Source organism: Lolium rigidum, chromosome 4, assembly GCF_022539505.1.
Source record: "Lolium rigidum isolate FL_2022 chromosome 4, APGP_CSIRO_Lrig_0.1, whole genome shotgun sequence".
Lineage (NCBI taxonomy): Eukaryota > Viridiplantae > Streptophyta > Magnoliopsida > Poales > Poaceae > Lolium > Lolium rigidum.
In genome coordinates, this window is record NC_061511.1 from 81,803,323 (window position 1) to 81,811,346 (window position 8,024).

The following is an 8,024-nucleotide window of genomic DNA, read 5'->3' on the forward strand; positions in this document are numbered from 1 at the left end:
GTGGCCGCTTCATTTATTTTCTCCTATTCTTCTCACTACACCTCATTGGTCGGCTATTCAGTCATTGTTGGGTCTGGGGACAAGAAGAAAGGGTGATGGTGCTGCTTGTGCGACGACGGGTCTATAGAAAAGTTGTGGTGCACTCCTTCCTCGGTTTCTCCCCCTCTTCAATGCATTGCTCTCATCTGGCTTCCCTTAGCGAGCGAGCCCTATCAATAAGTATTCCCTCCGTCACGAATTAGGTGTCGGAGGGCTAGTGTAGAACACGTTTTGCATTTCGACCCTTTCTATTCCGAAAACGTCACCAACCCTTCCCCAATCGTATCTTCCCCAATCGAATCTTGGAGGGCGCCGACGGACTCCCGCGCTCGCGGTCGCAGCCTCCCGGCGGCGAACTCGCGCGGCCCTCACACCCTCCCGCCGACGGATTCCCACGCCCCTCGCATCCTAGCGTCGGTGCACTCCCGCGCCCCTCGCAACCTGACGCTGGTGGGCCTCCCGGTGGACATCGCAGCCTTGCGCCGGCGGGGCGGGCGGCCTCCCGCCCTTCGAGCCGACGACCTCTCGCGCCTTGCGCATAGGGCCAGCAGCCTACCGCGCTCCGTCGCCGCTGCTGGAGTCGCATCTTGCCGCCACTGCTGGAAGCTGTTGTCTGCCGCTATTGGAGCTCCCCTCTCTCCACCGTTGGAGCTCGAGGAGGACGAAGCTGCTGGAGCCGCCTCTCGCCACCGCTGCTGGAACCCGGTGTCCTCCACTGCTGGAGCTCCCCTTTCCCTGAAGCTGCTGGAGCTCCCCTTTCCCCGAAGCTGCTGGAGTGGAGGCGGGCGGTGGTGTTGGGGGACTGGTTCAAGTCGGCGATCTTGCCGTCGAAGACCAGCACGTAGCTGCAGCGCACGTACTCATTCTGGCACATAGCATCTAATGAGAGGCGGCTGGATTGTACAAATTAGTTTGTTTCTTCAGTTTCATTGGAAGTTTTAACTGTATGGGTTTTTTTTTATAGTATTAGTTTTGGTGAAAGTCAGACTATAAAAAAAATATCAATTTGTTTTTGCGAGAAACTTCTCAAAAAAATTTAACCTGAAAACTTGTCGATTTTGCTGTTAGTACAACAGTGTACAAGTTTAAGAGTTGAACTGTTGAAGTGAAGTGTGTATTAAGCAAACGCTGCACTGATCTTAATACAGATCAGATCACACCAACTCAACCTCCCAAAAAGTCTGCTTCTCCTCTCCCAGAATCAACTGTCTTTCTCCCCTTCTAGAACCTTCCAATGCCGCTCCACCACCCCAAGCACCGGCACCACCACGACGAAGACGTCCTCCCCTACCACCGCTCCGACGACGAGGCCAAGCCGCGCCGCCCGTACGCCCCCTCCAGCTTCCCCTCGCCGGCCTCCCCCGCTTCCCCACACCGCCTTATCCTCCTCTTCGCCGTCGTGTGCCTCCTCCTCGCCGTCGCCTCCCTCTCCTTCGCCGTGTCCGTTAGTCTCCGCCCTGCGCCGCTCCAGCCGCCCCCCGCCTCCGTAGCCTTCCGCTGCGGCCGCGTGGAGGACTCCGTACGCTCCTTCCTCGCCTCCTCCCGGAACTACTCCGCCGCCGACAGGGAGAAGGTGCTCGCCGTCGTCGGGGTCCACACTGAGCTCGGATCTGCCGACCGCCGCGCTGCGTTACGAGCCACCTGGTTCCCGCCCAACCCTGAAGGCATCGTAAGGTTTCATATGATTCTCCATTCATTCGACTTGGATCTGGCTGGATGCTTGCTTGCTCTAGTTTGCTGCTACTCTTGTTATGATTCACATATGAGCTTCTAGCATCATGTGTAGCTTATACCGCCATGGGGATCTATTAAGACGATGCTTGTAGTTGCTGTTACCTGCCTGCATTGCTCTAATGAAGCTTCGAGTAATGCCAGATCTGTTTGAATCACTAATGGTGCATGCATTCAGTACTCTAGGCTGTACTTAATAACCAGTAATTTGAGCTTATTTTGTGACTGGCTTGTTGTGATTGTGAGTTTTATTGTTAATAGTAGGTCTGGTTGGAATGGTTCATTCTGCAGTTTTGCTTTGACATGCCAGTTAGGCATACTACACACTAATAAGTGTGGGTTTTTTCTCACATTATAAGAACTAGCAACATCGCAAGATTATAGCACATAAAAATAGAGTAGTTTTTTTTCCTGTCAGTGGTTACTAACCTGACCTACATTACTTGTGAGTATGTGACCAAATGAGGAGATGTGGAAACTCCAATACAATACCAATTTGCAATTCCATATTCTAGATTATGCAACAGAGTATGTTTGTAAGCTATGGTTGGAACACTGTATTTATGCCTCAGACCTAATCATATCTCAAAATAAGGGTGAAATGTGGCACACATTACAAACTGCTGCATACTAATACTTCCCTGAAATTGATAACGTTTGTACACCAAGTCTCAAAAGCTCAACGATTAAAGTAAAAGGTAGTCACTAACGCGCAATGCCACTCATGATGCGCTGTCCAAAGAGAAAATACAGGTGCACCGATAATATAGCAGGCTCTCCAAAATGTAAAATACAATGCCACTACTATTCATCATTAGCTCAGTTTTCCACTAACTGCCCCGCTTACTCTAGATTGTACAAGTGCTCATATCGCAGTATTCAGAGGGCAGTGTGACCTGGTTCGTTCAAAGTGTTTTCCTCTGACCAAGTTAAAACAAATGCAATTGATTGTTCTTTGACCAAGCAGTATACTCCATTTGTAGAGGACACAAGTTAACAAACTTCATTCATTGCTTTAGAATAATAGCAGGAACAGAGGCTAAATGGATTTATTTTTTCAAGATCTGCTCACATTCTTTGCTATCTTATTTTTTCAGATGCCTTATGGATATATTTGTGGTTTTATCGACTTCATGACAACTTTCAGATTTTAGAAAGTGCCTTCATTTTGACTATTTCTTTCTTTCTCATGCAACTCGCATTGGCATGCATTACCAGAAAGGGATGTAAACTATAGTTGGACATGAGATATAACTGAATATTAACTATAATCTGTTGTGAGCAGGGCTCAGTATGCTTCTTTCATAACATCACTTTTGCTATTTAATTTATAGCTTATCAGATCTGATCTCCTTATGTAAAATGGTTAGCTACTTTACGTTAAGCACGCTAACTATTAGCGAGAGCTGAAAAAGGGCCATCTCTAATTTAATCAGCTTAACGTTTTCTGAGGGCGTATTTTCCCCTATTTTCAACACTTCAGTAGTAAATAATTCATTACTCATTTTTATGCTCACTGGCCCTCCCATCGATTCTGCAGTTTGGAGCATGGATTCGGTTTATCATTTAGGTTTGTCATTGGAAGGACAAAGGACAAAGAAAAAATGGCAGATCTTCAGAAAGAGGTAGATCTGTATCATGACTTTTTGTTTATTGATGCTGAAGAGGGTACGAAGCCCCCACAGAAGATGTAAGCTGTTCTCTGTACCCTTGTATTTCTACCTGTAAACTTGCATCTGACTAATCTTGTTTACCCCTTTTGTTGGCCATGCAATAGGTTAGCATATTTCAAAGCAGCTTATGAGATGTTCGATGCAGAATTCTATGTCAAGGCTGATGACACGATCTATCTGCGCCCAGGTATAGGTTGTGTTTACAAATGTACCAAAACTGTTGCCTAGAAAATAGTTAGATCTGTTGTATATTATTCTTGTCACATTTCTGTGACAGATAGACTTGCTGCTCTCCTGGCAAAGGATAGGCCTCATCACCGGACTTACGTTGGTTGCATGAAGAAGGGACCAGTTGTCAATGATCCAAATATGAAATGGTTAGTTGAAACATAAATTGGTTCTAACTTAATTTATATTTACATATATGACATACTTTTTCTTTTGAAGTTACTGGATTTTCCATGTACAAGTTGTACCTCTATCTTGTTCAGTGATCATGTTATTATTTCATGATAGGTATGAAAGTTCATGGGGATTATTAGGTAATGAGTACTTCTCTCACGCATCTGGCGCACTGTACGCTCTTTCTTCGCAAGTGGTGGGAGCTCTAGCTACTGCAAAGAATGATAGGTTAGTCATGTATCTTTCTTTTTTTCTTTCCATACAGTGAAAGCTCTAGGAGAATATAGTTTGCCTTCATCAACAAAGATATTAAGATAAATGCACATGCAAATGCTGCATACCTGCAAGAAACATCGTTTAATATCTTTAGTGGTGAGTTAGTTATGTTTCTAGCCGAGTCCCGACGTGGTGCAGTAGATCTAAAGTAAACTGTACCACAATACTAAAATATAAAAAATGTGAATTTCTCGTGATTATGTTGCCTAAACTTTGCAATGGAACTCGAAATATGCACTCAGCCAAACATGTTACATCAACCCTATGAAATCTATCATGCACAAAAACAACCGGTTATAGCTTTGTTGGCTTATTCATTATGTTCAAATAATTGTTCCTAATTTTTAAAATTGAGTACCAATTTTGACCTGATCAGAAAGCTGTAGATAAGGATATCATAAATGGTATGCATACATATAAGCCCAAATAACCCCATTCTGCACAGAAGATTTACTAAGTCACATGCACATATACTGCTAAGGTGGAAGGTGGAAGAACGTGCAAACACAACCAACCTAGCCCCTCTGTTCCAAAGTACATGACGCTTTAGATATTGATAGTCTTGAAGATTCAGCTTTAATTGCTTTTTTGTATTTATATTTTAGTAATAAATTGTATTTGTTAAACCATTTCATGACAAATCTGATAGACTTTTGTGGATAAATAATATAAATATTTGGTGTTAATTAGTTCTCAAAGGTATTTTATAGCTATATGTGTATGTAAAGATATGGGGCACATGGGTTTGTCATAAAAGAATTGGAACATGCACATATCCATTGGTATAGTCTCTGTAGAAAATTAGTGACTTCTGTTAGTAGATTGTACATAGTATATGCCCCCACCTTGGTACTTCACAATGAGAAGACATGTAGATCTAGTATAACGGAACAACGTTATTTATCAATGGTAGCCTTTACACACACTAATCGGATTTTGTTGATGTACTAATTATTATCAATGCTCAGTGGTAAGTAGTTTATTAATCTTATTGTCTAGCTTTGTACATTATGGGCCAATCAAGCTTATGCTAGTATAGCTCTAAATTTTTACTCTATGATGGACATAGGCATGGTATTGATCCTCTACTAATATTTTTATGTCAATGATAATTAGAATCATTACAATATTAAGTACTGCTAAGTGCTTACAATCAACTAAGTCGTGATTTTGAGTTCCAGTGAAGCATTCAAGGCTTAAGGCCTACACAAGTTAGTTTTTTTTTGTTTTTTGAAAGGAATACGATAGGGGAAGCCCCCACAGTGATTTTATTTTTAAACAATAAGAACCCAAATTCGCGTCCCTGGGGACTTGAACCTGGATGGCTGGGTTGTACATCCACTTCCCTAACCAAGTGAGCTAGGCTCACTTCTTATTACACAAGTTAGTTGTGTCATGGACATACTGCGAATCTGAAAGGATGATCATTGAACATAAGAGACAGATCGAAGGCGCAAAATCTTGCAGGGAAAAACCAAATCGAGCACAGAGGTGAAGAAACACTTTTGTAGGAGAGTTGGAAGGAGGCCATTTTTCAATGAGTCACCATCCCAGGCAGGTGCTGGACTGCTGGCGTGCTGCTAGACAAAGGCATAGACATAAGGGTGGAAATAACTCCATGTTGGAGAAGTAAACAAATCAACTCCTGCTTGTCACAAGGACCGCTGGCCCTACACTCCAAGTCTCCAACAGACCATCCTGCTATCAGAACTAAGATAACATATTCGTACTATAACTCCAAACATTGTAACAAATATTCACGTGTAAAGAATTGTTGAATTTTGAAAATATGCACACCTCAAATGGAAAGTTCCTACATGCCTTCCTCTTTTACCTGGATATGAACTTATATAAACTAAACATTCATGTGAATATAGAGTACAAACAGGAATGCTAAATAGATATCGAGACTTGGCACAAGGGTAGCCGAATGTTGCCTTCAAGCAAAGACCTAAAATGTGCACACAAAACTAATGAAACCAAAAGCCCAGGGGGTGCCCTCCGCATGACACGCGTCATGCAGGGAAGGGACGGTCTCTCTGTGGAGGGCACCTGCCTCTAGTATCCCTTAATTATTTTCTTCTGGTGTCTTTTGGTATGTTTATGTTTTGCATGTTCACATAGTCGCTATTTTTTCTTTCTGCATTTCCCAGTTTAAGGATGTTCGATTATGAGGATGTTACCATTGGCTCATGGATGCTCGCCATGAATGTAAATCATGAAGACAACCGTGCAATGTGTGATTCTGCATGTACTCCCACCTCCATTGCTGTATGGGACAGCAAGCCATGTTCAGGTATGCACCTGGTACACTCATCTCAAAATATTATTTGAAGGAGAGAACAGCCATATTTTTGCCAATTACATCTTTATCCCTCATCAGTATGTATAGTTATATCTAGATGCATCAGCTGTTCTTTTACAGTAGTGTTATGGCATAATGTTTTTCATATGTCAAGCCCATCACTATAAATCATGCTCTAACTATGCAATACAAATAGTCTTTGACTGACCATATGACATGCCTTTTCCGTGGCTTGAGCCCATGCATGGAAATCCAACACATGTTCAAAGTTGCCCTTATTATTTACAGGTCCCTGTAACCCCATTGAGAAAATAAAGGGGCTGCACAATACAACTTTGTGTTCAAAAAGCCCTACATTACCACCTGATGTGGAGGAGGAAGAGTAGACTAGTGAACTGGTACATTTTTGGCCCATGAACGGGCTATTGTGTGGATGCCGATTTCTCTCGTTGGGAAATTAGATTCATCATCCCCTGCTGTTATACTGTTGTATCTATCACCGACCTTGTTCGGATGACAGTATTGTTGTTGCCTGTGGCTGCTGGAGGATGCCTGCTGAAGATACCGCCACAAGAACAGTGCCATTCTGCATTCCGAGTGTATACACCCACTACTACTGATCAGTGCAAGCAAGCGACGTTCATATTAGGTTCAGATATATTGATATACTGTCAGATGATAGATGGATGATTTGTTCATTCACGTCGATGTATATGGCAATCGTGAGTCATTACCTGTGGATACATCTGTAGTTGATGTCAACCGATGTAAATACATTACTGTGGTCTTTTGTTATGTACTATTGCTTGGGTACCTGACAGCACAATCAAGGATTCAAGGTTAGTTGGAACCATCTGATTCAGGTTGTGATGTATCTTCGTATCCCCATTTTGTGGCGATTTCAGTTATGCTCGTTTCTTAGGAACCAAGGTACTACCTCCTATCCGATTTAATCGACGTGGGACTACAGCTACTTGTATGCTAAGTACTGCCCTTTTCCGCGTCAATCTTTCCCGATCGGAGGGAGTACCTGGCAGCATTTCGAGCCGGATGGAGTCGAATTTAGACAAATTTTTGACATCTAAAAATGGACAGAGGTAGTATTTCTGCTCTCCTTGCTGCTCTTGATTGTCATGATGCCCTTTCCATTTCGAACGACAGTGGTGGTACGCGTGTTTGGTTTTTGTTGAGGCTGAAGCCAATATACATCGAACATTCAATACGTGTGAATCACCAGAGTTGCTGGTGCAGGTGAGCCCACCCTGAAACTGAAATGATGAAGAGGCTTCTCGTTTGGACTTCAGGACTTGGGACAAACAACGGTCCAAAGCCGTGTCCTATGATGCCTCCGGCACCGCGCGACGCGCGTGCGCTGACAATCAACAGCACCGACGCGGCGGTGTCGCCCGCCGACCGCCACGGCATCGCTATCAATTGCGCATTGAACTGGGAAACACCAGGCTCGTGGATTTCACCTCCGCCTTTGTTTTCTACTAGTATAACCTAAATTAAGACGTTGCTTCTGAAGTTTAAAACTTACTACTTAAACAAGGGAAACCACCGGAAATATATTTTGGCACATATATGTAGATGCACTC

At 43.4% G+C, this 8,024-nt stretch overlaps 1 protein-coding gene across 1 annotated transcript; it reads left to right on the top strand.

Annotated features, from left to right (window-relative positions):
- The first annotated feature begins 1,271 nt into the window (after positions 1–1,271).
- LOC124708455 (probable beta-1,3-galactosyltransferase 12) lies at positions 1,272–7,297 on the top strand. The gene is made up of 7 exons (XM_047240134.1): positions 1,272–1,713; positions 3,311–3,460; positions 3,548–3,630; positions 3,721–3,820; positions 3,960–4,073; positions 6,275–6,417; positions 6,715–7,297. Exons 1-7 carry the CDS (start codon positions 1,274–1,276, stop codon positions 6,810–6,812), a joined length of 1,128 nt encoding a protein of 375 aa, XP_047096090.1. The 5' UTR covers positions 1,272–1,273; the 3' UTR covers positions 6,813–7,297.
- The last annotated feature ends 727 nt before the right edge of the window (positions 7,298–8,024 follow it).

Coding starts and splice junctions, on each gene's coding strand:
- LOC124708455 (XM_047240134.1), top strand. CDS start 1,274: ATGCCGCTCCACCACCCCAAGCACCGGCACCACCACGACGAAGACGTC. Junction 3,461..3,547: donor ACGAAGCCCCCACAGAAGAT/GTAAGCTGTTCT, acceptor GCCATGCAATAG/GTTAGCATATTTCAAAGCAG. Junction 6,418..6,714: donor GGACAGCAAGCCATGTTCAG/GTATGCACCTGG, acceptor TATTATTTACAG/GTCCCTGTAACCCCATTGAG.